This window comes from Wallemia mellicola (genome assembly GCF_000263375.1).
Source record: "Wallemia mellicola CBS 633.66 unplaced genomic scaffold WALSEscaffold_8, whole genome shotgun sequence".
In the NCBI taxonomy this organism is placed as follows: Eukaryota; Fungi; Basidiomycota; class Wallemiomycetes; order Wallemiales; family Wallemiaceae; genus Wallemia; species Wallemia mellicola.
Genome location: NW_006531965.1, coordinates 67,497 through 93,449, shown reverse-complemented (window position 1 = coordinate 93,449; position 25,953 = coordinate 67,497). Strand labels below are relative to the sequence as shown.

The 25,953-nt window shown below is 41.6% G+C and overlaps 13 protein-coding genes and 1 non-coding gene across 14 annotated transcripts; 8 read left to right on the top strand and 6 right to left on the bottom strand.

Moving 5' to 3' along the window:
- Positions 1 to 78: 78 nt before the first annotated feature.
- On the bottom strand, positions 79 to 1,914 carry WALSEDRAFT_17978 (Bromodomain-containing protein; the record flags this gene model as incomplete). Its single annotated transcript, XM_006957959.1, has 2 exons — positions 79 to 1,287; positions 1,333 to 1,914. 2 exons carry the CDS (start codon positions 1,912 to 1,914, stop codon positions 79 to 81), a joined length of 1,791 nt encoding a protein of 596 aa, XP_006958021.1.
- Positions 1,915 to 4,147: 2,233 nt separating this feature from the next.
- On the top strand, positions 4,148 to 4,219 carry WALSEDRAFT_t45. The gene has a single exon. It is a non-coding gene; the product is annotated as a tRNA-Arg (tRNA).
- A 265-nt stretch (positions 4,220 to 4,484) lies between these two features.
- WALSEDRAFT_60239 (adenosine kinase) lies at positions 4,485 to 6,587 on the top strand. Its single transcript, XM_006958022.1, has 3 exons — positions 4,485 to 4,570; positions 4,622 to 5,271; positions 5,319 to 6,587. The coding sequence occupies exons 1-3, from the start codon at positions 4,504 to 4,506 to the stop codon at positions 5,649 to 5,651; spliced, it is 1,050 nt and encodes a 349-aa protein (XP_006958084.1). The 5' UTR covers positions 4,485 to 4,503; the 3' UTR covers positions 5,652 to 6,587.
- WALSEDRAFT_60238 (26S proteasome subunit P45) lies at positions 5,178 to 7,315 on the bottom strand. The gene is made up of 5 exons (XM_006958021.1): positions 7,268 to 7,315; positions 7,205 to 7,218; positions 6,633 to 7,158; positions 5,331 to 6,586; positions 5,178 to 5,272 (listed from the first exon to the last, which is right to left on the bottom strand). The coding sequence occupies exons 1-4, from the start codon at positions 7,279 to 7,281 to the stop codon at positions 5,707 to 5,709; spliced, it is 1,434 nt and encodes a 477-aa protein (XP_006958083.1). The 5' UTR covers positions 7,282 to 7,315; the 3' UTR covers positions 5,178 to 5,272; positions 5,331 to 5,706.
- Positions 7,316 to 7,338: 23 nt separating this feature from the next.
- On the bottom strand, positions 7,339 to 9,633 carry WALSEDRAFT_68702 (hypothetical protein; the record flags this gene model as incomplete). The annotated part of the gene is made up of 4 exons (XM_006958020.1): positions 7,339 to 8,073; positions 8,124 to 8,398; positions 8,441 to 8,619; positions 8,671 to 9,633. 4 exons carry the CDS (start codon positions 9,631 to 9,633, stop codon positions 7,373 to 7,375), a joined length of 2,118 nt encoding a protein of 705 aa, XP_006958082.1. The 3' UTR covers positions 7,339 to 7,372.
- A 42-nt stretch (positions 9,634 to 9,675) lies between these two features.
- On the bottom strand, positions 9,676 to 10,985 carry WALSEDRAFT_68701 (hypothetical protein). The gene is made up of 2 exons (XM_006958019.1): positions 10,217 to 10,985; positions 9,676 to 10,169 (listed from the first exon to the last, which is right to left on the bottom strand). Exons 1-2 carry the CDS (start codon positions 10,894 to 10,896, stop codon positions 9,731 to 9,733), a joined length of 1,119 nt encoding a protein of 372 aa, XP_006958081.1. The 5' UTR covers positions 10,897 to 10,985; the 3' UTR covers positions 9,676 to 9,730.
- Positions 10,986 to 11,009: 24 nt separating this feature from the next.
- On the top strand, positions 11,010 to 17,359 carry WALSEDRAFT_60233 (hypothetical protein). Its single transcript, XM_006958017.1, has 7 exons — positions 11,010 to 12,215; positions 12,263 to 13,039; positions 13,091 to 15,311; positions 15,358 to 15,524; positions 15,571 to 16,144; positions 16,194 to 16,939; positions 16,987 to 17,359. Exons 1-4 carry the CDS (start codon positions 11,333 to 11,335, stop codon positions 15,380 to 15,382), a joined length of 3,906 nt encoding a protein of 1,301 aa, XP_006958079.1. The 5' UTR covers positions 11,010 to 11,332; the 3' UTR covers positions 15,383 to 15,524; positions 15,571 to 16,144; positions 16,194 to 16,939; positions 16,987 to 17,359.
- WALSEDRAFT_64002 (hypothetical protein) lies at positions 16,127 to 16,658 on the bottom strand (the record flags this gene model as incomplete). Its single annotated transcript, XM_006958018.1, has 2 exons — positions 16,127 to 16,144; positions 16,194 to 16,658. 2 exons carry the CDS (start codon positions 16,656 to 16,658, stop codon positions 16,127 to 16,129), a joined length of 483 nt encoding a protein of 160 aa, XP_006958080.1.
- Positions 16,843 to 21,746, top strand: WALSEDRAFT_68696 (hypothetical protein). Its single transcript, XM_006958014.1, has 7 exons — positions 16,843 to 16,939; positions 16,987 to 17,936; positions 17,983 to 18,042; positions 18,089 to 18,258; positions 18,310 to 19,406; positions 19,452 to 20,801; positions 20,847 to 21,746. Exons 1-6 carry the CDS (start codon positions 16,849 to 16,851, stop codon positions 19,757 to 19,759), a joined length of 2,676 nt encoding a protein of 891 aa, XP_006958076.1. The 5' UTR covers positions 16,843 to 16,848; the 3' UTR covers positions 19,760 to 20,801; positions 20,847 to 21,746.
- Positions 19,534 to 21,592, bottom strand: WALSEDRAFT_57275 (RCC1/BLIP-II). The gene has a single exon (XM_006958016.1). The coding sequence runs from the start codon at positions 20,795 to 20,797 to the stop codon at positions 19,766 to 19,768; it is 1,032 nt and encodes a 343-aa protein (XP_006958078.1). The 5' UTR covers positions 20,798 to 21,592; the 3' UTR covers positions 19,534 to 19,765.
- Positions 19,552 to 21,734, top strand: WALSEDRAFT_32352 (hypothetical protein). The gene is made up of 2 exons (XM_006958015.1): positions 19,552 to 20,801; positions 20,846 to 21,734. The coding sequence occupies exons 1-2, from the start codon at positions 20,791 to 20,793 to the stop codon at positions 21,705 to 21,707; spliced, it is 873 nt and encodes a 290-aa protein (XP_006958077.1). The 5' UTR covers positions 19,552 to 20,790; the 3' UTR covers positions 21,708 to 21,734.
- WALSEDRAFT_60232 (hypothetical protein) lies at positions 21,739 to 24,635 on the top strand. The gene is made up of 6 exons (XM_006958012.1): positions 21,739 to 21,784; positions 21,831 to 21,913; positions 21,962 to 22,322; positions 22,367 to 23,319; positions 23,364 to 23,766; positions 23,923 to 24,635. Exons 4-6 carry the CDS (start codon positions 23,131 to 23,133, stop codon positions 24,522 to 24,524), a joined length of 1,194 nt encoding a protein of 397 aa, XP_006958074.1. The 5' UTR covers positions 21,739 to 21,784; positions 21,831 to 21,913; positions 21,962 to 22,322; positions 22,367 to 23,130; the 3' UTR covers positions 24,525 to 24,635.
- Positions 21,746 to 23,011, top strand: WALSEDRAFT_32351 (hypothetical protein). Its single transcript, XM_006958013.1, has 4 exons — positions 21,746 to 21,784; positions 21,831 to 21,913; positions 21,962 to 22,322; positions 22,367 to 23,011. The coding sequence occupies exons 2-4, from the start codon at positions 21,882 to 21,884 to the stop codon at positions 22,895 to 22,897; spliced, it is 924 nt and encodes a 307-aa protein (XP_006958075.1). The 5' UTR covers positions 21,746 to 21,784; positions 21,831 to 21,881; the 3' UTR covers positions 22,898 to 23,011.
- A 568-nt stretch (positions 24,636 to 25,203) lies between the features above and the next one.
- Positions 25,204 to 25,914, top strand: WALSEDRAFT_63996 (hypothetical protein; the record flags this gene model as incomplete). The annotated part of the gene is made up of 2 exons (XM_006958011.1): positions 25,204 to 25,326; positions 25,372 to 25,914. 2 exons carry the CDS (start codon positions 25,204 to 25,206, stop codon positions 25,912 to 25,914), a joined length of 666 nt encoding a protein of 221 aa, XP_006958073.1.
- Positions 25,915 to 25,953: the final 39 nt, after the last annotated feature.

Below are 25,953 nucleotides of genomic sequence, written 5' to 3'. Positions count from 1 at the left end.
GACACAAACGAGCTCTTTTCGTACATATTATTACTAATTATTAAATAGTATTGAGTGGTGAATAATAACTACCGCTCTTTAATCTGATTCACTACCTGAATCTTCTGAAACAACTGAATCACTATCAGAACCTGAACTTGCTTCGTCATTTTCAGGTATCGTAGTTGGTTGGTTAAGTTGTATATCTGTAACACCTTCAAAAGATTTCAATTTTGCTTCTAATGCTTGGATTTTTAAAGCTTCTTCATCTTCATTCATAGATTTCCTTTTAACACCACCCGTACCTGCACGTTTTGGTGGTCTTGGTTGTAAATCTACATCGACGTGTTGCTTATTGTATGGTCCTCTCTTTTGTTTTTGTGGTTTGACGACAAACATATACAACTTCTGCAACGTCTTAACTGGCAAAACATCGATATCTAGTTCAATCTCATCACTATTGTTGTCAAGATCGAGTGTCTCATAGATAATCTTTATAGCCTTATCTAATTGATCACCTTCTAGTTGTTGGATCTTTCCTGCCAATTCCTTTTTCATATCGAAAGTTATCTCTGGGATTTGATAATTCTCGTCATCCTCATCATAGCTCTTCCTACGTGGTCTACCAACTTGACCACCTGTTGAGCCTCTCTTTCCACCTCTACCACTACCACCACCACCAGTTGAAACTCTTTCTGGTGCACCTGTGCCCTTCTTCTTAATATCTGTTAATGACTTCTGCATATCTTCAATTTGACGTTGGAGTGCTTTAACGGCATCAGAGTTTTCATCATCTGAAATTTCAAGTGGTGTTGATAATGGTGGTAATTGTGTCCATTTTTCATCAAAGACCGCTTCAGTTTGACGACCAGCTTCATGAACAGGTGTACCAGGTGGGTTATACTTGTAGCAATTTCCAAACATCAACTTCATATCACCAAAGAAATCTGATGGACCTTCGTAGTCGCCCAAGTTCAGCTTCTGACCAACTGTAGACAAATCCATTGGCTGTTGGACTACTTGAGGATAATCAGGTAATCCAAGTGCAATGTAATCAACAGGGTCATAGAATGGTGATGCATATGATGAGTGTACTTTCTTATGAAGCTCTTTCAAGATGTATGCACAGTGGCGCATTTGATCAGCAGTTCCATTGCGACCATATGCCGTAGTCTTTCGCCTCTTCGACCGGTTAGGATCGTTTTGGGTCATAGCTGGATGATGAACTTCTCTACGTGGTCTACCAGTTTCTTGTGAGCGTCTTGGTGCTCCTCTTCCTCTGCTAGTTGAAGGAACAGCATCGTTGGTCTGCTAAACAAGTTAATTGGTTAACGTTAGAATAAAAAAACCTACGCTAGGTGGCATCTTCTTTAATTGTTTGTCGAAAGATTCCTCAACTTGTTTACCCATTTTTGAAACTGGGTGCTCATGACCGTTGAACCATTCTGTGTTTCTGAAGATTCTACGGACATCGGTCTCCCAGTCGTTGAAGTTATAATAACCTCCCTCCTCTGCTTTAATAGTCTTTTGCACTTTTCTATCAACTGTGCCTAAATCAGAAGGTTCTGAAATAACTTCAGGGTAATGTGGAATACCCATTGAAATGTAATCAACAGGTGAAAGGAAAGGTACAGCCGCCTTCATCTTTTTCAATTGCTTAACAAGTGAAGAGACAAATTTCAATTGATTGAATGAGAATGGTGGACCTGCAGGAATACCAAACGCAGCAGAACGTGGTGGAAGTTTGGTACCATTTGAAAGTACGATTGGTTCAATACCTGCAGGCGTTGGTGGTACGACTGGTTGACTTTGATCGTGAACCTCCTCTTTGAAGTCGTCCTGAGGAGCATCTTGTGAAGAGTATGAAACACCTGGTGCATCGAAAGGTTGCGGTTCTGTTTGTGGTTGTTGTGCTTCTGATTGACCATCTTCCATTAGTTGAGGCAGCTCTGGCTTAACTTCTGCAGATTGTGGTTGCTCAACAGATTGTACTTGCGTATGTTCAGGTTGTTGTAGTGATTGATCGGTTTGCTGAACAGTCTGGATTTGTTCAGAAGGTTGTTGTGGCTCAATTTGCTGCATGGGTTGGATCTGTTCGGAAGTTTGTTGGCGTTCGATTGGTTGGGTAGGTTGAACATGTTCGGAAGGTTGCAGTGGCTCGACGGGTTCGTCGGTCTGTACTGATTCAGCTGGTTTTGCTGGTTGAACAGGTTCCGATGGTTGTTGCGTTTGGACTGGAGCTGATTGAGTACTTTCTGATGGTTGAGCAACTTGTATTTGTTGGACTGGCTGAACTGAACCAGTTACCTCCAATGGTTGAGCTTGCTCTAATTGAAGAGGTTCTGGGGCCGATTGGGATGGTTCTGATGACTGAATTCCTTGAGCTGGCTCTATAGACTCGGAAGGTTGCGTTGGAGCTGATGGTTGCTCTGGTTGCTCGGGCTGAACTGAATCAGATGGTTGAGATGGATGTGCTGTTTCAGCTGATTCAACGACTTCTGATGGCTGTTGAACTGGTTCTGATGGTTGTGGTTGCTCAATAGGTTGTTCAACTGGCTCTCTTGGTTGCTGGGACAATGGAGTAGACGTAGAATCAACAGGTTCTGATGCTTTATCCAACTGAGGCTGCTCTGACACTGGAACCGGTGATAGTTGATCGTGTTGTATATTTTTGGGTTGTGGAGAAAGATGTGAAACGGGCTCATTTGTAGGAGTATCAGTCTCAATATGTGAAGGGGTCTTCAAAGTTGGCTGTTCTGGTGTTTGAGCATCTGGGCCATCTAATGGTTTGTTTACTGAAGACGGAGTTAAAATTTGCTGCACACAATGAAACATTCCAAGACACTAACCTTTTATATTGTCATGTACATTATTATTATATAATTCTAATTTCTGTCTTTTATTAGAAATTTCTTCCTGTTCCCCTAGAGGTCTTTTCTCTTCAAGGATTGACATCTTAAGACACACACTCAATTTTTTTTTTGAGGCGCGCTAAATTTTTAATGTTGGAGGTTGGGGAACAACAAGCGCAAAGTTATACCCAGATGGAGGAAATCACGTGAAAATCTCCAAAAAAATTTAAATTTAAAAAATATTTTGTAAAAACTAATTAAATATTATTTCTTAATTTTTAACACACTGGAATGGCACATTTTACACTTCTTCAACCGGATTTAGTTGCTGACGTGGCAACTAAATTAAGTTGGAAATTAATCGATAATATTGTATGAGCATATAAAACGCTCTTTTTAAATGTCAATACCACTTTCCATCTTCAATATCTCACAGTATCGGCAGATATCACTTAAACCCTTGTTGGGAGGTGTAACAGACTGACAGTCCACATCTCTGACAGTTTATTATCATCTTTTGAGCACTATTTAGTCACTCATAACGACCATTAGCGTGGTTGCTAGGGGTATATATGTAAGGACTACGATTGGGTGGATCACACCATTACGGCGATAACTCCTAAGTACTTTCTTGTACCCCAATGGACTGACAGTTTTTATTGAAGATCCATTCAGGCTTCATACATCTCAAGCTGATCAACGTTCCAATCCAAGATGTAACTGGGTTGAGATATATCTGGACTCACTTTCTACTTGACTTTTATTAGCCTTTGTATAGGCATATAAACCTTTTAAACAAAATTTCCACTTGGTCGTTCGTGATCACGTTCGGTTTGAGCCTATGCCATGCATTTCACGTTACAACTTTATATTTTAACCGCATTTGGTTGAAAAATGCATTTAAAAAATCATCCATGCTTTAACTACCATAAATCCGATTAAATGGTGTATTTTTTCATTATGCACCCTTGTCTGATATATGTTCTAGCCTCTTAATGTCACATACCGCTCAAGTCTGCAGAAAGACATGCAAATGAGAGGCAACAAATCATGGAAAGTAACAAAAGACGAGCGTATAGTTTATTATGTTTTTAAATTCTAAATACCAAACAAATTATGTCGTCAATTTCGACCAATTACGTCATAGTAAAGTATAATTATGATGCAGTTGTCAGTTTGATTTGCATAGAAATGGAAAGAAAACCAGTAGAATTTTGGTGATGTAACGAAAGGCAATTAATGTTAACGTTGGATATTATACAAATTAAAAAGTTTAAAATAAAAATTTCAATATAGCTCAGCGGAAGCTGGGTTACGCCGTAGTGTACCAATGGTAGGTGACTAGCCTCCTAAGCTAGGGGTTGCGGGTTCGAGTCCCGTCTACGGTATGGTATCATTTTTTTGACATTTCTCTCTCGACATCAACTTATTTTATTTTTGTACAAGTGAAGGACATTTTTAGGATGTGACTAAATTGTTTCTGATGTATATGTTCTATTGTTAATATTTTCCGAGCTGTCGATCGATTGTAGTTTATTTGTATGGAAGTACTTTTTTTGTAATTTTGTTAGTTTTATAAATGGTAGTAAATTATCGAACTATTAATTAATAATTGAAGATAAATAACTCTCTAACTCAAACCATCAAATCATGCCAGCGTAAGTAGAATGTCATGGCGATAAACAACAACTTAGAGTATAAAAGTAAATTATTCGCTATTGGAAATCCTCTTCTTGACAGTGAGCAATAAATACTTACGGATTACCGCGGAAATTGACAAATTAATCTAGTCTCAGTAACTGAGGGAGCTCAACAATTGTTGGAACAATATAAGCTCAAGGCTAACGATGCTATTTTGGCAGGTGAAGAACACCAACCAATCTACGAGCAAGTTAGAACTACATTGTCACCATTGTACTTAGCTGGTGGTGCTGGTCAAAACACAGCACGTGCAGCTAGCTACGTACTCCCAGAAGGCAGTGTCGTTTACACAGGTGCTGTTGGTAACGACAACTTCGCCAAGACACTCCGCGAAGCAAACGAGAAGGAAGGCGTAGAGAGCGCTTACCAAGTTGTTGAAGGTACCTCAACTGGTGCATGTTGTGTTCTTATCACCGGTCATGACCGTTCACTCTGCACCAACCTCGCTGCCGCTGAGAAGTTCACTGTCGATCACCTCCGTTCAGCTGAAATCAAGCAAAAGATCGAAGAAGCCTCACACTTCTACATTGGCGGTTTCTTCCTTACCCATGGTTTAGAGAGTGCCCTCGAAGTTGCTAAGCACTCAGCAAGCGCCGACAAGACTTTGGCATTTAACCTCTCTGCACCATTCATCCCACAATTCTTCAAGGATCAAGTCGATCAACTCATCCCATACGCTGACATCGTCTTCGGTAATGAATCAGAAGCTGAAGCATACGCCCAATCACATGGTATTGCTGTGAGTTAAAGCGAAAATATTTAATGTCTTACTCAAACATACTATAGGACACCTCAGCAAAGAACATCGCTCAACACATCGCTAGCCTTCCAAAGACCAACTCAGGCAAGGACAGAATTGTCGTTATCACCCAAGGTGCTCAAGAAACTGTTGTTGCTATTGGAACCAAGTCAGTCACTTCTTACCCTGTCACACCACTTGCAAAGGATGCAATCGTCGACACAAATGGTGCAGGTGACGCCACCGCTGGAGGTTTCGTCGCTGCTTTCGTCCTCGGATCACCAATCCCAGAATGTGTCGAAGTTGGCCACAAGCTTGGTGCTATGTGCATCCAACAAAACGGACCTCAACTCCCTTACCCAAAGCAAAAAGTTCTCTAGATTGGATATCAATTAAAAAATCAAATGTATTACGTTCAACCGTCTTTTTATACACTTAGTTATATTGCATATATTGACCTGTAGATGAGAACTTGGTACCTTGTCTGATAACCTTGTCAACACTATCCAAGAAGTCCTTTTCACTCGCGACCTTGCGTCTAGCTCTAATTGCAAACATACCTGCTTCTGTCGCTACTGATCTGAGTTCTGCACCTGTGGCATTTGGACAGAGTCTCGCTATTAATTCGAATCTAATATTCCTTTCACATGACATAGATCTTGCGTGAATCTTTAAGATATGGGCTCTACCTTGGTTATCAGGCAGACTGAACTCTACTCTTCTATCCAGTCTACCTGGTCTAAGAAGAGCAGGATCAAGTGTATCAGGTCTATTTGTTGCCATCAAAACTTTGATATTACCTCTTGCATCGAAACCATCAAGTTGGTTGATTAATTCCAACATAGTTCTTTGTACTTCATTGTCACCACCTGCACCATCATCAAATCTAGCTCCACCGATAGCGTCAACTTCATCAAAGAAGATAATACATGCTCTTTTACTCCTTGCCATTTCGAAAAGTTCTCTAACCATTCTTGCACCTTCACCAACGTATCTCTGTACTAATTCTGAACCAATAACTCTAATGAATGTCGAGTCTGTTCTGTTTGCTACTGCTCTGGCACATAATGTCTTACCAGTACCTGGTGGTCCATAAAGAAGAACACCTTTTGGTGGGTCAATACCCAATTTCTCAAATCTTTCTGGGCTAAGTAATGGAAGTTCAACAACTTCACGCAACTTCTCGATCTGTTCTTTGCATCCACCGACATCAGAGTAAGTGATATCTGGCTTCTCCTCGACCTGCATCATTGTGACGGTAGGATCAATTCTTGGTGGTAAAGGAATTTGAATTTGGTATTTTTGACGATCGACACTATATAATTGTGAGTAATAATCTACTACGTGTGTTGTATACTCACCCAACACGCATACCCTCCTCGACGTCAGTTGGTGCTATCCTATCACCTAATCCGACAACAAACTTTGCGACATGCTTGATATCAATAACGTATTTGTCGTCACCTTCACCACCGGCTTGTTCAGCAGAAGTACCAGCGCCGAGAACACCTTGTCCAGCTTGAGCCATACGTTGTGTGAGTGGAATAGATGGTTGAGATTGCTGACTTTGCTCACTTCCGCTCTGTTGCTGAGCAATTTCATGTGGTTTGATAATCTTTGTACATCTAGCTACTTGTAATGGGTGTTCTGACTCCATACGCTGTCTGTCAGCTGGTAAATCCCATAAATTTGGTGGTGCCAAACCGGTATCAGATTCTTTTATTCCCATTCTTTCATTGACACGCTTCTGTACATCCTTGATATCAGTTTCTGCCTTCTTGAGCTGTCTAGCATATGGACCTTGTCCGTATGTTTTCAATATCTGAATATCTGTATCGTCTAAGGCTTCTATTTTACCGTCATCCTTCTTGGTAGGATCTGCTTGATCTGGTGTATGATTAGAGAGTGTGTATAGAGTTTAGATATAACTGACATTTCTCCCAGTCTCTATAGAAGTCTATCAATAACAATTCAGTCGTAGTTATTCCCCACTTACGCTTTTGGTGGCATATTTTTTCTTGGGTGTTTGAAGTAAACCGATTACGTACACGTTTGATTGCAAAGTTCAAAATATTAAATAATTCTATTAAGGATACAATATCTAGTCTATATCAATAGAAGGCATTTCTTCATCCTCGCTTTCATCTTCATCCTTGCTAATTGGTAGCGGTTTAGTAAACGATTTGCTCGATTCTACTGGAGGTGGTCTAGCAGTCGTGATACTCTCTACAGGTTTGGGTTCATCTTTTGGAACCGCAAACTCGAGATCTCCACTGGCGCTAGCTCTGCTTTGTGGTTCAATTACTGACTGAATTTCCTTCGCGACTTCTTTTTCTACTTTCTCTTCATCCTGCATGATTTCATCTTCATCCTTGTCTTTACCTGCTTCTTTATCGTTAATACTCTCTCCCTCTTCTACCTCCTCTTTTTCCTCATCTTCTTCCTCATCTTCTGTGGTTACATTACCAACACCGCCAAGAGCCAGCTTAATGGTATGCAACTCCTTCTTGATATTGTAGCGCTTGTCTTCTACGTCAGCATGTATAATTGGTGCTGGTGCTGCTGGATGTACTAGAACATCCAAGAGAGGATTCGATCCAGTGACTTCGACAATCCAGCTCGACATTGGTGTAGTCAATGCGTGCTTGCTCACAACAATTCTCTTTATAGCACTCCAGACTGAGTCGGCTGCTGAATCATCTGGCATGAGTGCTCTCCAATCTTGGTCCAAGGCAAGCGCAACAACGATTTTAAGGGCGAGTGTCTCGACGCTCGGAACGGTATGCAAAGCACACTCGATAACTTCAATTATGTTAATTCTACCATCTACGTGACGTATAGTCGCGACTCACATTTGAATGCCGCTGTCAATGTTTTAACATTCAATGTCGTCAATTTGACACTTCCAGCAAATGCTTCGTCAGCTTCGAACTGATTGCGCGAACGCTTCTTTCCTTTCGCAGACTTGGCTGTTGTGGCTGTGACAGTCTGCTTGACTGGATTTGTCATAGCGAGTGTACGAAGTGTTGCCTTGAATATACGCACCATGTGTACGTTGTCGACATTGAATGCTGCACCAGATTGAGTGAGATTCGTTGCGAGTTCAAGAAGTACATGTTTGACATTCCTACATCCATTAAAACTATCGCGACACAAGGAATTGACCTACCCGTTCAAATCTGTTGAGGAGAGATGGAAAGCAACAGCATTGAGGACCGTATTAACATGTGGTGTCAGAGCAGTCCCGACTAATTGAGCAAGTTGGGCCAACAATCCCGATGCGTATGATATGAGCTGCACGGAGCTACTTACACGTAGGACACTCTCCTCTTTATTCGAGTTCTCCTTCTACTCTTGCTGTTAGTCCTTGTAAAATATCAGTAAACCAAGACCACTTACGATGGTTGCAGGTGTAAGGTGCAATATGCGAGTGCAGAGGGCGACAATAGAGCCGACGGGGATGGCTATGTAGGTGTCATTGCTGCCAGACAAAGCTTTACAAATAGAGTAAAACAAAACACCAACGCGTCTGACCAAAAATGGTGCATCATGAAGTAAATCACCACTAGGAGCTCTCGTTTGGTCAAGCTTCAAATCGTCGCTCTTTATTGAGCTGCCGAATAAATCGCCCATAACCATACCAACATCCTTTTCGATACTCTTGAGAGTCGTCTCTATCAATTTTTTCAAAGTTTGAGAGACATTAGCCTTTCCAGCCGCGCGCGCAGAAGTGGAATAAAGACGTGCGACGGCATCAACATGTTTCTGGTTTGCATTATCTGGTGACTTTGCTAACAAAGCTACTACTTGAGCATTAAGTGCGTTTAATTGTGGTCTAAATGAACTTGAGTGGGTTGTCAAATGATCGCTGATAGCGTTTATTGCATCAATTTGTAAATCTGAACGATGCTTAAGTATATCGAGCAATTTCTGAGCATATTTGACAGCGAGCGGTTGTGTAACGTTCCTACTAAATTCTGGCAAACGAGTAGCAGAGCTGAATATAACTGTTGTGAGCTCAAGTGCTAACTTCATAGTTGCTTTCTCATCATTTGCTCTATTCACGATGGCTAACGCCTTCTCAATCCACTGTTTTCCAAATTGACGGATACAATCGAGTGAAGAAACACGCTCATTTACCCATAAAATAGCTATTTGTAAGCCTAATGACCTCTCATATTGATTGCGTGATTGTATGAGTGTGAGTACTCTGGTATTCAACTGTGATAGCAATTCAAAACTGCCGCTAAGATCTAAAGCTTGAGAATCCGTTTGGAGAAGCTGCAGGGCTGTAGCACCAGATTTATCATCTGGGCTACTTAAATAGTTTCTAAGTACTAATTTTATAAGCCTATCACTCATTTCTTGATAGGCTATCGAAGGGAGAAGACAAGAGTGTTTTATGGATAGAAAATACAATTTCATAGAAATACAAATTTATAATCTTATTATTATCCTATTAATTCGAATTCGATATGTCTAAACATTGATCTACCGCTCTTTCGAGGTTGCCGTGTTCAGCTTTCAAGACGAGCTCACAAACCCCGGGTTCCATATGTGGGAACACTTGAATTAGTGTCTCGAGGGACCTGTTAAATTGCTGACGGCTTTGCTCGAAGTGTTCAGATCGTGAGCGTACGAAATGCGCTTCTTCTGCTCCTTCCTCTCCCCGATGGGCATCACTATGGAGATCATTGGCAGATGCTGAGCTAGTGAGCTTATCGACGCCCTCTTCGACAACCTCACCGAGTAGTTTGCCTATCTTACCAATACCCTGTGTTGTCTTCTGGAAGAGTTGCTTTGACTCATTTGCTATATTTAGCTGAGGCGTTGTTGGTGGTTTATCAGGAGAAGCTGGCGGAGTTGAGGGTAGCTGTGAAATAGCTTCTTCGACGTGTCTAAGAAGAGTATTAGTAGTTGTAGAGCGGTAAATCAAATTACTCACCTCTCAAAGTCTTCTTTTTCGATATTCGAAAGAGCCTTATGGTCTAAGTTGTTGATAAATGAGACAGCAGCTGTCAGAGTGTAGAAATAGTAGCCAACCTCACCGGAGAGCTGCTCGTTGTTGGTGAAACGCTGGATATATTCTATATTGCTAATTAAATGTGAAGGGTTCGTTTGAAGGAGAGTGTATATAAAAAGTGGAAGTAAGCTATCAGCAGATGTTGTTGCTGGTGACTTGTTGAGGATGTCTGTGAGGATAATTGATGTGTTGAGAATTACGAGTGTCTTATCTTGTGGGCAGTGGTATTTATTTATCGATTGGAGCTGTTCTGTCGCCAGATTAAATGTCTCACCAAGGCCGAAATCCAAGTCAAGCTGTTTCAACTCAATCCAGCTAAAAATCCTCACCCTTTGTTCCAAGACCTGGTCTTTTGCTAAGTCATCGTTCTTTGGCTTGAAGATTCTATGGTATAATTTACGATGAATGAGCTTGTCCATTGATAACAATGCGCTGTCTAAATCGCCGAACTGGCCTGTCTTTTCCATTTCCTCTCTAATGAAAGATAAGAAGTCTGTAATCAATTTAACTTGTTGATTGCTAGTGAAATCCCTTTTCGAGAATCCTGACAAGAATGAGTGTGTGTACTTGTGTATAGATTCCACGCTATTGAAGCTGCTCATAAAGTCATCAAACGCACTATCATCTCCTATTTTATACAATTTTTCTTTTATTTTAGATATTTCTATACTCTCACTTGCTTTCTCGGTCATCGATGAACGATAAATGAAAGATCAGGAATTAAACTGGGTAATTTGCTATCTCAAATTTTTAATATTTAATATTTCAAACTGGACTACCCTTCTATTGCCTTATAACGATCTCGAAACCCATCTCTATAAGTCGTCCATTAACAGAGATGACGTTTTTAGATTACATCTCAACGGTAGTAGCATCGATAGGATACAGTTCATTACTCTACTAAGTACTCCTGAGTACCTCGCTACTATACACCCAGCCATCTCATCTGCAACAACTCTAAACATCATCGACTCTCAAACGAAAATCATACGAGTCTATCTCTCCACAGGATGGCCCAAGAGTACGAAATACTCTGATATGATCGTCACAACGTTCTATAACACGAAATCTTTCGTCTCCGTCGCGACTTCAATCGACCAACAATCTGAGGAGCCACATCAATACATACAAATACCTCTTTTTGCCTGGTCCGCCGTATTCACGAAATCAACGACGAAAATTGACCACTATTGGCAGTGGAACTTAAAAAACCAGTCAAATACCTCCTCAATTATGTCGAATTTAATCAGTTTAGTCAACAACACAAAGGATATACCATTTCTTACATCTTTCAGCGATTTAAGCATATCAGATTACCTCATCAATACTCAAAGAAACAGCTTATCTTTTAACGTTAACCTTCCGAATGACATCAATGATGTTTCCCCACAATTGAACTTGGTCGTTCCAGCTGAGTACTCATGGGATATACACACCTCAAGCGACTGCAAAGTTTCCGTTAAAAGATACGAAAACGCACTCTCAATTCAAGTCCTTCCCATTCAGTTTTCTAGTCTCTCAATTGAGAAGACCACCGGTGCACCTTCCTCAATACGTTACAATGGCATAATAAAACCAGCCACTAATACTGAAGACCAGCTTCTTGGTGAAGCGCTGCCCAGGTCGTCTGCTCACAAGTTCCACGCAAATTCGATCATGCAAGAACTCTCTAATGTAAGCCACCAAGATGATCTAGCTCCTTCAGAGAAACCAGCAGAGTCTTCCGTGACGAATAAGAAGAATGTGCGCACCCAAAATCAGGCAAGTGAAATTGCTTCACTGATTCGCCGGAACTACATATATTTCTCTAGCCTGCTGCAGGAGCCAGAAGCCAAGTGGAAACATATCAGCGATAACAAGGGTGTTTCAATAACTCAACTTGACACTATTGATCCCACGCTCGTACTTTATCGAGCACAAGGTGAGTAGGATGTTTAAACTTTGATCGTTTGCTGACTCCAGATCTAGCTATATTCATTGGTGTAAATATATTCGATATATTTGCGGTCTTCGAATCCTACGGCTCGAGAGTATTCTGGGATAAGACCTTCGAAGATGCCACATTACTTGAAGATATCAACAACACTTCCAATTTATGGTACTTTAAAACCAAGCCTGTATGGCCTGCAAATGCTAGAGATAACGTCCTAGTTACAACATCTTACAAGTCAATGTCCAGTATACACTGCTTTGGATTTACAGCACACGACACATCACTCTTTCCGTCAATTCCGCCAATGACAACCAATCTGATCAGGTCTCAAACCGATCTCTCAGGTGTCGCGATTGAGAGCCTCTCACCTACGACAGTCCAAGTAACGATACTCGAACAGAGCGATCCAAAAGGATGGCAGAACAAGTCGGGTATACCTCAAATACTCACACAACAGCTCTCAGGTATTGGGGAATTTGCTATCAAATATGGAGGTCCTCCCATCCTTACGGATATAACAAATGGTCGTGCATTGACAAGTCATTATGATCATGATAAGGCTAATTATAAGCTGGAATACGAAATGATATTGCCATTTGACACACTCGTACCTGTCCAATCACAGGAGGAGTTACATCCTAATAGAACTAAAGAAACATTTACTATAACATGCCTATTGAGATGCGATTTGGATATATGGGCAAATAGTATTGACGTTATAATCGATCCACCAGCAACAGATGTCGACTGTATTCGTAGACATCGACTTAGCGCTAAAGGCGGAGGAGTTTGGATAACGATAAAACATAAGGGTATGTGATTTTCCCAACAACAGAGCGTTTATTTGCTTACAAGTAATATAGTCGATCCATCAAATGAACAATATGACATATTTGACTCCAAGTTAGCTGTCAACATACTTAAGAGCAAGAAAGAAAAAGACCGTGGTAATGTGTATGTCAACGGTATCAAGGTACCAGTCGAAGTTGAAGAAATTTCAGAAGAAGCAGTCACGAAGTTGAAAGCAATGAAGCGGCATCCTCCATCGAGAGTACCTTTGGATACACTTGCAGAAAAGCAGCTGGAAGTTAACGAAATAGATCCAGTGGAAGGATGGTCAACTTTGGAGAAGAAAACGGATGAATCAGCCTCAGAAGCTGCATCTACCACTACAAGCAAGGATATTCCTACAAAGTACACCTCTAAATTAGGCAATGTGGCGGAAACACCTGTGCAATCGCCCTCATCATTCAAGGAGAAGTCGAGTATACACTCACAATCTCTGGACCAAGATGCTACGACTACTACAAAGCATAAAGAGCCTATGAGACGCGCACTTGATTCTTTGAGTTGGACAAGAAGAATTCACGACGATTTGAACAATAGCACGGTAACAACATCATCAGCCTTAAAGTCCACACTATCATCACAGAAGCAACAGCTGTATGGGTCAAGTGCTTCAACGACTGGTAGTATAGCTAGCAATAGTTCCAACACCGATTTAGTTTCAGCTGAAAGTTCTAAAAACACAAATTGGAACGTGATTTATGAAAAAGATGACTTAACGATCAAAAGGAAGTTGTTCCATGCACTATCAAACGATATACCCGTACAAGTTGGACAACGTATTATCGAAGGATGGAGCGTAAACGAAGTAGCATCCGCCATACAATCATCTTTTCTCAATAAGTCTACCAGAGATAGTAAAACATGGGATAATGAACGAATTGTGAATAATTTGCCTCTCGAAATGTATACAAGTGGTAGTTTTAGTTCGTATCTCACACTAAGGACTACGTTCCCATTCAAAGATAGGGCATTCTTTACGTCGACAATCAGCAGCAACATTAATGGCAAGCGCTATATAACCTCAGCGAGTATAGATCCCTCGCTATTGGCTGCTCACAATTTTAATGAGAGTAGACTGAATAAGAGCAGATTACCATATGGCAAAATCCTAATTGATAGTTGGGTATTGGAGGAAGTTGATCCATACAGCACTGAGAAGCTTCTAATACCATCTACGAATGTCAGTCATTATGTGGCTGTTGATTATTGCGGCAATGTCCCTTCGACAGTGAACAACCTATGCAACACTTTGAGCGTGAAGGTCCTTAATAACCTCGACAGTTATTTAACGAACAACGGACCTCCAATTAGCTTACTTAAACCAATTCCAACATTTTCTCTTAATAAGAATAGCGAAATACCAGATGAAGTCAGTCTTAGAGAGGGAGAACTCAGTTGGGTAATTGATAAACCAAAGAAAGGAGAAGTCAGTGTTGTCTTATCAAACAAATATGATGGTCAGCATAACATTGAATTCGGACATGGTCTGCTTTCAACTGAGGAGATAGACAGACAGGCGGGAATGCACAAGTTGGCAGATAAAGAAGATACAATAGATGATATCGAAATAGATCAGTTATCACCTACACTCCCCGAAAGATCATTTGAGCAGCAACAGCAACAGCAATCTAGGAATGTCACACCATCAAATCTTGCAAAAAGGGCCTCATCAATGTCACTGAAAGTCCCAACTGGTTCAAACACCCAGATGAGAAGTATAAGCGGTGCGTCTACATCTACGATCCGCAGATCAGATTTCAGAAATAACTTCGATAATCTTCTGCAAGCCTTACGATTTGGCAGAGATTACATCTTGGCGGAACTCGTTGTTGACTTGCAGCTTTATACGGGTGGTATAAGCGTCGATGTACAATCTAGAGTCAGCGATGAAGCCCTCCCGTTGTCTACCACTCAAAACACTGTCGATGAGATGGCGATAGATTTGAATGTTTTTAACTTGAGTTCATCTTTAGATCCTGCCAGAGTTAGACACAAGCAACTGCTTCGATTAGTATTGAAATGTGGTAGTTTGAAGGATTCATTCAGAGTTAAGCTTCTTAATCATCACAAGCTTGTAACGACGCTCAATATTAAGAGCGCGGATGAGTTGACACCTACGAAAGAAGTTCTCTATAATGGCTCAAGTATGGATGTCAAATCGGAGAAGCTTTCTATGCAAGATTTACTGGATGATGTAAAATATGAACTACTTGACTGTATTCCACTCTCTAATTCAAGTGAGTAAGGATTCCGTATAATTATTTCTACTGACAAACTTCAGACGTGGATACTGCTATACCGCCTAGTTTACTTAACCCACTGGCCATATCCGGCAAACACCTCAAGGGTGTAGAGAGGGAGGAGGTAGTCGAACAAGCTGAGCCAGCTGAACCAGCTACTGAAGAAGGTGTCAAAGATGAGACTAAAGAAGAGACGAAAGGTGAAATCGTACGTGCAAATATACTACGATGATACATAACTGATAGTTTCATAGGTTTCAAGCAACTCATTGATGTCGATATTCAACTCGAACTCGAATATATTTTCAAACTTCACGTCGCCATCTTTCCCATCGCTGCAGTCGATGTTTAGTATGAGCAAGACACCAGAGCCACCCAAAGAGGAAGACAACAGTCTTATAGAGAATGAAGTAAGCCAGAGCACATCATCCAGTCCTTCGCCTGAGAACTACAAAACACCTGAAGGGATTCAATCACCAGTGCACTCCAAATCAACATCACCTATCTCTCAGACTTCGAGCGCAGAAGTTGAAACTGTCAACCCCCAACATTGTCAACAGGCTTACACACCAACCTCACTCGGACTGGTATTCCTACTTACGGCAGTAACGTTTTTCTTGTTAGGATCACTCGTTCGCTCGTTGATATCGCCTGACGATTACGTCGTCTATGTTAGCAATAACGGTGTGGACCTCGAACAGCTCGCCAATTCAATAAATTACAAAGTAATAAAGAAAGTAATACAGTTTAAGATACCCTTTATCAATAACGAAATAATCTTCGGGTTCTCTTAATTTATTTGATGCATTTTTAATCTATTGTATTTATCTATGTGGGGGAATTGTTAGATATTAAGTAGATAGGTTAGTATACGCACCAATGTAAACAACTTCTGCTGTTCTTCGAGCCTGCATAGTGGATGAGTTGTCTCAGCGACGTGATCGTCTGGCATCCATATTCTGAAGTCAGTGAAGCTGTGGCCAGTCGATTGAAATACTTGTGAGACGCTCTGCTGGGATTGCTGTGGCTGTTCTTCAGGCTCATCGTCATTACTTTCCTCGTTATCGTCGTCTTCCTCATCATCCATTGAGTATTTGGTAGCTTTGACTGGTTTTTTGGCACTTTTATGCCCATCTGATATTATTTCGCTCACACATACACCTTGTACGCGTTCACCCAAGCTGACATCCCTCGCTGTGATCTTCCTTCCTCTGAATGCAGCTGTATTCCCCATAGGATGGAAATAAGTTGAAATATCAGCGACGCCTTGATATTCTATTGAAAATGGCAATAAATCAACTTTCACGTTTTTATCCGCCGTCTTTTGTACTTCGATTGTCATTGTGAACTTTGAACGCGTCAACGATGACCGCAGATAAATCATCTGTACCAATAGCCCAATTTAGAGTCGTTAATGATAAATCAAATGCCTCACATATCGAAGACTCGTCTTTCTCTCAATTCGGCTGTAAGTCACGCTGTAGATTCTCTACCAACATTCTGAACTGCATGCAGATAATACGATAGTGAATATGTACAAGCAATCGAATGCTTACGTCCGGTATATAGAGCCACTGGATGTTGATTTGGCCCGGCAGGTCGAATATGATATGGATGAGCAAGGTGGGGGTTCTATTACACATCTCCTGCGTTTTCTAACTGAATACAAGATAAAGAGTGGCTAGACGATCTCAACACTTTTCGGGCTGAACTACACGTTGAAGCTGTCACTTACGAGCTCTTTGAGATCATCATCGATAGACTAGAGAAAGAGTACTTGAACCTGCAGAAGAAGTTACCAGCGTCACATACTAAAGCACACTTCAATGAGGATTCAACCTGCGTTATATGCAATGATAGTGAATGCGACAACAGCAACGCGATTGTCTTCTGTGATGGGTGTAATTTGGCGGTACATCAAGATTGCTATGGCATACCCTACATTCCAGAAGGGCAGTGGTTATGTAGGAAGTGTACGGTCTCACCTGAGAACCCAGTCTCTTGCGTTCTTTGTCCAAATGAAGGCGGGGCCTTCAAACAAACGAATAGTGGTGCATGGGCACACGTACTCTGCGCTAATTGGATACCCGAAACTGGTCTTGCGAACCCAGTTTACCAGGAGCCTGTAGAAGGCATTGACAAGATACCCAAATCCCGCTGGAAACTCAACTGTTACATTTGCAAAGAGAAGATGGGGGCCTGTATACAATGCGATGACAGATCGTGTTTTGTGGCCATGCACCCGACCTGTGCAAAGAATTTCGGTCTTCTATGCAAGACTAAGAACTTACCTGATGATCAGACGATCATAATGAGGGCGCTCTGTCATAGGCATAGGCCGAAGACCATAAAAAGTGCACCACTGTTTGATGCAGATAAGGATTTAACTGTTATACCCATGCAAGTAAAGTCGTCGACCAAAGCTGCACGCGCACATAGCCACAATTTCAACCCTGGCCCACCTCTCTGTCCACAATACGTTATTGAACGGATATTGGATGCCATTGAATCTATTGATATCAGTTACAAGCAGGAAATAGTCTACGAGGTTACAAAATACTGGGCTTTGAAAAGAGAAAAACGGAGGGGTGCTGGTTTGATACGAAGATTACATCTCGAGGTAAGTTTTACAATTACCTAGTTTAATAAGCTTACATATGCGTCAGCCATGGTCAGCAACCCTTAGCTCACAGCACAGTGAAGCCGACAAACGTCAAAAGATGGAGGTGAGTGTTCATGATCAAAGAAAGGCATTTATCTAACAATACTCAGTATATGGTTTCTATCAAGGAAGATCTTGAACGCGCTCGTCAACTCGTTGAGAAGTTACTTGAAAGAGAGGCAGCCAAACATGAGCAGACAAACCATGTGATTGAAACGATTTGCAACTTTTTCTATCCATTCGACAAACAACTGCGACTCGTATTCGAGAAGATTGCCGCGTAGGTCACTAGTTGTCGGGTGATGTATTTCAAAACTGACTTTGATTAAAGGTTAGACACAGACGATATATTCGCAGAGCAAGTATCAACATTAGACGCACCAGATTATTATGAAATAATAAAACATCCAAGAAGTTGGTCGTTCATATACTCAAAAATTGACACGAAGAGCTACAAGCATAAAGATGAATTCTTGGCAGATATAAATCTCGTATATGACAATGCAATGGAGTATAACATGCCGGATTCCTTTATATACAATGCTGCACAGAAACAAAAAGAATTAGCTAAGCAGATCCTTGAAGAATCACTCAGTGAGATTACTACTTTTGAGCAGGATTCCAAAGTGATCGAAGTACTAAGGGATGAGCAGGGTATTGAGAAACTATATGATACTAGTCTCTTCCAAGAACCAGAACAGGTTGAGGAGCTTGTTGCCAAGCCTTCTAAGCGGAGACGGAGAGCGTCGAGAGCACCAAAGAAAAGCAAGAGGAAAAACAAGCCTTATGACAGAGAAGAAGCAAGAGTCACATTACAAGAACGACAACAAAGACAGGCTGTCATTGCAGATAAACAATTAAAAGACATCATCGACTCTGGCGGAGGTGAGAGGTCTTTGCGAAGTTCCCATAGAGATCTCAAGCCAGAAGAGAAAGATACCAGTGTAGAGATCAACAGAAAGGAAGAGAATATTGACGTTTCAGAGCAGCAAAGTGAAGTAACGAGTCCAGGTAAAGAAGCTCAAAAATCACCATCCAAAACTTTCAAGAAAGAAAAAGAGAGTCAGCGAGTGAAAAAAGAAGAATCTACTGCTGAACCTATTGACGATGTTGATAATCAGGAGAATGACTTGAGCACCAGTACTAATCTCAGGCGGTCTAAAAGAAGATCTTCCGTCACGAAAGAGCCACAATTGTCCAGAGAATCTTCACTGTCAGTTGTACCGCAAAGCGAAGAACCTGAAGAAGGTCCACAGACGAAAGAAGCTGACAGCAAGAAACGCAAAGGAGATACAGACCATAAAGGAAGCAGCAAACCCAAGAAAATCGCAAAGAAAACCAAATCAAAACCAAGAGAAAGCACTAAATCGAGTGGAAAGAGGACCGCTCCTCCGACGAGAAGTACTGACTTCACGAGTGGATCACTAGGTGAGTTCCTCATCACTAAATCTGTTGCGACTAACGGAAAAGCAGTCTGGGCAAAGTTAGAAAAATACCCACATTTCCCATCAGAGATTTACGATGTTGATGATGAAGAAGATGCTGAAGTAGTACCGGACAACGTCATGAAAGCCAGACCAAAATCGAAATTTGTTATTTATTTAGTCAAGTTCTTTGATTCTAAACGTACATGGGCTTGGGTACCACGTCACAACATCGTTTCACTAGGTTGGGATGATGTTGATCAACAATACCTCGAGAGAAAGTTATTCAAAGGGGTTAGAGAATGGGAGTCGACGAAAGCTGCTTATAGGAGAGCCATGTCTAGTTTAATTGATTGATAATATTTATGTAATTATGAATGACGTCGCATTACCTGCAAAGACATCCTTGGCAGTTATATTAGTTGAGATAGGATTAGTTCGATCTTCGTTATGTCCCAGACCAAGATTCCCATGCTCGTTCCATCCAAAGGCCCAAACCATGTTGTCTTCATCTAGGATAAGTGTGTGTTCACTACCTACAACCATTTTCTTAACAGATATTGATGATGTAACAAGCTGGGGTAAGACTTCATTGCTATTGCTATTAGGAAGTGCACCACTACGTCCACCTGCCCATATAGATTGTCCATCGTATACGACTGTGCCCCTCCATGTGCATCCGAAGTCCCGGACTGGTGAAATGTCACGGATATTGAGCTGACCGTATTGATTAGATCCCCAGCATATCAAACCATCTTGCGATTGTATAATAGTGTGCTCTCTTCCTGTTCTAACTTTTATAAGAGGTGTAGAAGACCTATAGAGTTCATGTGGAGTGCTTAAAAAAGATGTACCACTGTGTTCTTCACCAAGCTGACCTTTCCTAGATGCTCCCCATCCGTATACGATCCATAGTGGTTTATCTACCTGTTTCAAGAGAACTACTGCATGTCTAAAGGTCGATGAGATATCAATCACGGTGTGATTGTCTAAAGGGAGAGACAGAGGGGTGAATACAGTAGAACCTTCTTTAACACCTCTTATCCCAAATTCATCGCTACCAAAGCTTACCAAAAAGGAAGACTTTTTTGTGTTTGATTGAAAGAGAACGAAAGAGGTAGACCAACTGGCTGAGCAAAGTGTTGGGGTATATCCATCATATCGTATATCCAATAACTTGAGTTCTTCGAGGCACTTATCGTCTATAGTTCCAAGTTGACCGCTGTCGTTTAAACCAGCACCGTATAGCTCGTCTTTCATTATGGCTAAGGTATGATTACCACCAGTAGATAATCGCTCGACATCGCCTGAATAGCAAATTTTGAAATTATTCAAATCCTCACCAGGAATAGCCAATTGTGAGTTTGAATTTGAACCAGCAGCTAATAATGTCATCAAAGTGGGTGAAATAGTGCTATAAAACTGAATTATAACGATTATTAGAACTGAATTAGTGAAATTGTTAAGGAATACTTACAATTGTTCAATTACTCAAGCAATGGCTGCTTTGAAGGATGGAAACTATGATTTGACTAGTTCAAAGAAGGCGATAGAGACTATTTTAGAGAGAGATTCAACCAAAAAGGCTGAGAAAGCACTCAATAGAGGTGTTGGTAGTGAGGGTTTGATTGGTACCATCATTCTCAACAATGGATTCCCTATAACGACAGGTGTACCTGCATTGAATAGAGCTAGAGGTGGTATCTTGCAAGTTAACTGCGAGACAGACTTCGTTGCTAGAACAACTAATTTCAAGCAGTTGGTACAGGATGTTAGTCATACATTAGCCTTCTTGAACGAATCCAACGGATTCAAAGACATAGATTTGAATGGTGACATCTTAAGCGCACCTTTGATACAGTCAAACCCTGATTCAACGCCTTCTACATCCTCTAATACTTCGATAAAAGATGCTATCACTCAAACAATAGCTAATGTGGGCGAAAATATTACCTTACAAAGATTCTCAGGTTTTAGCTTGAATCCTGCAACCGACAAATCATCTCCGTTTAGATTACTCGGACAGTTTACTCACAACAAATTACAAAACGAGTCAAATTCACCTGTCGAATTGGGTACATTAGCTGGTCTGATAGACTTGGAAGTCTCTAATACTAGCAATGAATCAACAGCTAGCAGTCTGGCAAAGAAGATAGCAAGACAATCAGTTGCTATCCCATCAGAAACTTTGGAAGATTTCAACAGTCAGGAGCTCCTTGGAGGTGCTGAAGGTGAAAGTGTCTTAGATCACCTCAAGAGCATGGATGCAAAAATTTTAGATTTCAAAAGATGGTCCATCAAGTAATTTATTGTAAATTACACTTTTCATTAATGCTGTCATCTTCATCTTATCAATATAATTACTATATTGGTTGTCTGTTTGTCAGTAAAGACCTAATATCTATGTATAACAATAACAATATACCAGATTATCGTTGTTGCCGTCCTCTGGGTCTTTAGCTATGAGATTACGGATATCATGTTTACGAGCGGGTACAAGAAGCCATTCTTGTGAGCTTATTCAATTTATTATTAACATCATAGTAATTTATTTCATAGGCTCACTTATATCACTTCTGCCGCTTTTACGCCATATTTGATACCACACTTGTTCGGATATAGAGAAATAGACAGTAAAAAGCTATCATTTAATCAGACTTTTATTATGTCTGCGAAATTTACTTTCTGGTGGTTGTTAGCAAACTTCGCCGTCAACGCCAGCTTAGAATATACAAGCGTTGCTAGTTCGACAATTCTTAGCTCTACCTCCGGACTCTGGACATTCCTGATAGCCTGCTTATTGCGGATAGAAAGGTTCTCATTCACTAAATTACTGGCCGTATTTGCGAGTATCTTTGGTTCTATACTGGTAGCTGTGTCTGATGCAAGTTCTGTTAAAGCTTCGTCAAACCTATCAATCGTAGGTGTTTGTTAGTATATCACATATAACCTAATAGAAATCAGATTGGCGATCTACTGGCTTTGCTTTCCGCACTCAGTTTCAGTATATACATCCTCCTACTCAAAGCTTCTGTAGGAGACGAGTCACATATTGACTTCCCACTATTTTTGGGATTCATTGGAGCCATAAACACAGTTTTTTGCTGGCCATTATTGGTTTTACTGCACTGGACTGGCATTGAAACATTTGAAATACCGAACAGGTCATCTGTTGTCCTAATTCTCCTATTGAACATGTTTGTAACATTCTCGTCGGACTACTTATATCTTCAAGCGATGTTGAAGACTACTCCACTTGTCGCGACAGTAGGAATTAGTCTCACATTACCATTTTCCATTCTTGGAGATTACATTCTCAACCAGCTCACATTGACAATCAAAGGAATGCTAGGTTCTATGTTCGTGCTCGCTTCATTCATAGCATTGGGGTATGAAGAGGATGACGAGAATGCAAACAAAGAAATCGACGAAAGGGTAGCGGAATCAGCCGGTCTAATCGACGAAACCACTAACAGCGATATAACAGCTGTTTAGCCAGTCACCTATTTGTTAAGTTGTTGTATTTTTAGTAACAATGTGAAGACATTCCTTATCTAAAAAATGAGATCATAGCATTCTTTCCTCATATTTCTTCATACTCATACCACCAAGACCCAAGAATAGATCGTGGACGAAAAACGGAATGTGCTCAACAATATAAAGTCTCCAGTTGCTGGCTTCTCTTACTCCATCAACAACTAATCAACTCTTCTTCTCTTCACTTAGCCATGCGTTTCTCAATTGCAACAGTAGCAGCAGTCGCAACCATCTTCGTTGGCACACAAGCAGCACCACAACATGGTCACGCTGGCTTAGAACACGGCCACCACTTTGGTCACGACGAGCATGGTCCAAGAGGATTAGAGGGTGACTTTGATCACAAGCATTTACAAGGACATGGTCACGGACATCACGATGTAGGTACTTCTGATATATTGCGAGATGTTTTAACAGTTCCTAGAAACGCAAAGACACAGGAAAATTTGCAAAGATGTTAGGTTTACCAGCTGAAGATGGTCTCAATGCTGGTGGCAGAGGTGGATCAGGAAGAGGTGGCTCAGGTAGAGGTGGTCGTGGTTCATACCACAAGCGTGGAGATTTCCACCACGAACACCACGATCAATTCCACGGACATGAATATAAGAGATTTGAAGGTGGTCATCACGAACATGGCCACGGTCACCACGGACACGGACATGATGTAAGATCTGGTGATGGCAGCGGCTTCCGCAAGCGTCAAGATGGCGGAGAAGATAAGAAACATGAAGTAGTCGGAAACAAGAAGGAAGACGAGGATCGCCAACACGAAGTAAGAGGCTTCGAACATGGCCACGGTCACCACGAACATGGTCACGGTCCAAGAGGTTTCGAAGGAGGACATCATGGCCACCATGAACATGGCCACGGTCCAAGAGGCTTAGAGCATGGCCACGGCCACGGTCACCACGAACATGGTCACGGTCCAAGAGGCTTCGAGGATGAGCACCATGGTCACCACGAACACGGCCATGGTCCAAGAGGTTTCGAAGGAGGACATCATGGCCACCATGAACATGGCCACGGTCCAAGAGGCTTAGAGCATGGCCACGGCCACGGCCACCACGAACATGGTCATGGTCCAAGAGGCTTCGAGGGTGAGCACCATGGTCACCACGAACACGGTCACCACCACAAAAGACAAGAGGTTGGCTTCGAAGGCCACGGTCACGGTCACCACGATCACCATGGCCACCACAAGCGTCAAGAAGATGAGGAAAAGAAACACGCAGTTGTTGGTAAGAAGAAGGAAGACGAGGATCGCCAACACGAAGTAAGAGGCTTCGAACATGGACACGGCCACCACGAGCATGGCCACGGCCCAAGGGGTTTTGAAGGAGGACACCATGGCCATCACGAGCATGAACACCACCACAAGAGACAAGAAGGTGGCTTTGAAGGACATGGTCACGGTCATGGACATGGTCATGGACACCCACACAAGCGCGACAAGATGTCTCAACACGAATTCGAACGTCGCATCCCACACGACAAACACGGCCATCACTCAGGTGCTATGGGTGTCATCACTTCTCCACTAGTATTGGTCGGCTCTGCACTCGTCGCTCTCTTCAATTTCAACTAAATGTTTGCATGGAATCTTAACTGAAATTGTGGAACGGCTCTAATATACTTATTTATTCTTTTCTCTAATGTTGAACTCTTTGTACATATCTCTTTCAAATGAACATTTTAATACTTCTACAAAAACCTGATTTAGTGAGAAGTCACATGGTTTCAGAAACATTTTATTTTGGAAATATTGGCTTTAATGGGATGAACCTGTATGTAATGAGGACCAAAAATTATAATAATGCTTTACTTGATGTAATAGATCTATCAAAGTCGAAAGTTGCAGTAACAGTCAAGCACATCTGTTTGACTACTTCAAATACATGCATACTTGAATACATTTTAAAACAACGCTCAGGGGATCTATATAATATACATTCATCACAATATCTATTATCCTAGTTACGTCCTTGTAAAAAAGTTAAATTTTCACCTTTTTTATAATAACATATTTGACCAAAAATATCATTTGCTCAGTTATGCGGAAGCAATGCGAAGATCTTCCAAGCGTTATATCGACCAATAAGGTGATAGCATATCAGCCGTAAAGAATGAAATATCAGCATGACGTACCTAGACATTTGATTATGAAAGTATGGAATGGGATTGAGCATGTCTGAATTGTATTTAAGCCAACGATTATTCTCTTTTATACTCATCAACCACCTCTTCTATCTACACTAAGAGCAAGTATGAAGTTATCAATCGCAACTGTCGCCGTCGCTGCTGCTATCGCAACTACCTCTTACGCTGCTCCACAACCAGGTCATGGCCATGGTATTGAACATGGTCACGGACACGAACATGGTCACTTTGTGAGTACTTTTCTCGTCTGATTAATTTTGTCTTACATTCGACAGGCTCGTTTCGAAGGTCTTCACCCACACGGACACCACGGACATGAACATGGCCCAAGAGGCTTTGAAGGTGGCCACCACGATCACCATGATCACCACGGCCACCACAAGCGTCAAGAAGACGAGGAAAAGAAGCACGCAGTTGTTGGTAAGAAGAAGGAAGACGAGGATCGCCAACACGAAGTAAGAGGCTTCGAACATGGACACGGCCACCACGAGCATGGCCACGGTCCAAGAGGCTTCGAGGGTGCGCACCATGGTCACCACGAACATGGCCACGGCCCAAGGGGTTTTGAAGGAGGACACCATGGCCATCACGAGCATGAACACCACCACAAGAGACAAGAAGGTGGCTTTGAAGGACATGGTCACGGTCATGGACATGGTCATGGACACCCACACAAGCGCGACAAGATGTCTCAACACGAATTCGAACGTCGCATCCCACACGACAAACACGGCCATCACTCAGGTGCTATGGGTGTCATCACCTCTCCACTAGTATTGGTCGGCTCTGCACTCGTCGCTCTCTTCAATTTCAACTGAATGCTTGCATGGATCTTAACTGAATTGTGGAACGGCTCT

Excerpts from the sequence above, each read along its gene's own strand:
- WALSEDRAFT_32351 (XM_006958013.1), top strand. The coding sequence starts at position 21,882 with ATGTTTACGAGCGGGTACAAGAAGCCATTCTT. Across the intron at positions 21,914-21,961 it reads GGGTACAAGAAGCCATTCTT|GCTCACTTATATCACTTCTG; the intron begins GTGAGCTTATTC and ends TTTATTTCATAG. Across the intron at positions 22,323-22,366 it reads CTTCGTCAAACCTATCAATC|ATTGGCGATCTACTGGCTTT; the intron begins GTAGGTGTTTGT and ends AATAGAAATCAG.
- WALSEDRAFT_57275 (XM_006958016.1), bottom strand. The coding sequence starts at position 20,797 with ATGACATTATTAGCTGCTGGTTCAAATTCAAACTCACAATTGGCTATT.
- WALSEDRAFT_60238 (XM_006958021.1), bottom strand. Across the intron at positions 6,587-6,632 it reads GAGGAGGGTATGCGTGTTGG|TGTCGATCGTCAAAAATACC; the intron begins GTGAGTATACAA and ends ACAATTATATAG.
- WALSEDRAFT_68696 (XM_006958014.1), top strand. The coding sequence starts at position 16,849 with ATGTACAAGCAATCGAATGCTTACGTCCGGTATATAGAGCCACTGGAT. Across the intron at positions 18,043-18,088 it reads ACAAACGTCAAAAGATGGAG|TATATGGTTTCTATCAAGGA; the intron begins GTGAGTGTTCAT and ends AACAATACTCAG. Across the intron at positions 18,259-18,309 it reads GTATTCGAGAAGATTGCCGC|GTTAGACACAGACGATATAT; the intron begins GTAGGTCACTAG and ends CTTTGATTAAAG.
- WALSEDRAFT_68701 (XM_006958019.1), bottom strand. The coding sequence starts at position 10,896 with ATGAGCAGCTTCAATAGCGTGGAATCTATACACAAGTACACACACTCA. Across the intron at positions 10,170-10,216 it reads GAAAAAGAAGACTTTGAGAG|ACACGTCGAAGAAGCTATTT; the intron begins GTGAGTAATTTG and ends TACTCTTCTTAG.
- WALSEDRAFT_60233 (XM_006958017.1), top strand. The coding sequence starts at position 11,333 with ATGATCGTCACAACGTTCTATAACACGAAATCTTTCGTCTCCGTCGCG. Across the intron at positions 12,216-12,262 it reads CGTACTTTATCGAGCACAAG|CTATATTCATTGGTGTAAAT; the intron begins GTGAGTAGGATG and ends CTCCAGATCTAG. Across the intron at positions 15,312-15,357 it reads TGTATTCCACTCTCTAATTC|ACGTGGATACTGCTATACCG; the intron begins AAGTGAGTAAGG and ends GACAAACTTCAG.
- WALSEDRAFT_60232 (XM_006958012.1), top strand. The coding sequence starts at position 23,131 with ATGCGTTTCTCAATTGCAACAGTAGCAGCAGTCGCAACCATCTTCGTT. Across the intron at positions 23,320-23,363 it reads ATGGTCACGGACATCACGAT|AAACGCAAAGACACAGGAAA; the intron begins GTAGGTACTTCT and ends AACAGTTCCTAG. Across the intron at positions 23,767-23,922 it reads ACATGGTCACGGTCCAAGAG|GTTTCGAAGGAGGACATCAT; the intron begins GTTTCGAAGGAG and ends ATGGTCCAAGAG.
- WALSEDRAFT_60239 (XM_006958022.1), top strand. The coding sequence starts at position 4,504 with ATGGCGATAAACAACAACTTAGAGTATAAAAGTAAATTATTCGCTATT. Across the intron at positions 4,571-4,621 it reads TGGAAATCCTCTTCTTGACA|TCTCAGTAACTGAGGGAGCT; the intron begins GTGAGCAATAAA and ends AAATTAATCTAG. Across the intron at positions 5,272-5,318 it reads CCCAATCACATGGTATTGCT|GACACCTCAGCAAAGAACAT; the intron begins GTGAGTTAAAGC and ends AACATACTATAG.